Source organism: Eurypyga helias, unplaced genomic scaffold, assembly GCF_000690775.1.
Source record: "Eurypyga helias isolate BGI_N326 unplaced genomic scaffold, ASM69077v1 scaffold41180, whole genome shotgun sequence".
In the NCBI taxonomy this organism is placed as follows: Eukaryota; Metazoa; Chordata; class Aves; order Eurypygiformes; family Eurypygidae; genus Eurypyga; species Eurypyga helias.
The window spans coordinates 13,452-13,674 of NW_010225768.1; the positions used below are offsets into that span (position 1 = coordinate 13,452).

The 223-nt window shown below is 62.3% G+C and overlaps 1 protein-coding gene across 1 annotated transcript in view; it reads left to right on the forward strand.

The window, feature by feature from the left end:
• AARS (alanyl-tRNA synthetase) overlaps positions 1-223 on the forward strand; it is a gene marked incomplete at its 3' end in the record, with an annotated part of 14,279 nt that overhangs the window by 12,784 nt on the left and 1,272 nt on the right. Inside the window, exon 18 of the mRNA XM_010150536.1 lies at positions 1-74. This exon is cut by the window's left edge and continues 11 nt beyond it. Within this exon, the coding sequence (XP_010148838.1) occupies positions 1-74 (74 nt within the window). The remainder of the gene's footprint in view (positions 75-223) is intronic.

The window sequence follows — 223 nt, forward strand, 5'->3', positions numbered from 1 at the left end:
CCAAGCAGGTCATCGAGAGCCACCCTAACCAGCCGTTGGTCATCATGGAAATGGAAAATGGAGCCTCCGCAAAGGTATGGGGAGGCCGGGTCTCCTCGACAACCTTCCTTGGGCCTGAGGAGCGGGTGGGTGGTCTCTGTTCACTTGGGAAGGCAGGGCTGTGTTACAGAGCTGCCCCTTCCACCACCTCTGAGCAGCGGCTGGGGGAGAGGGGGGGGACCCC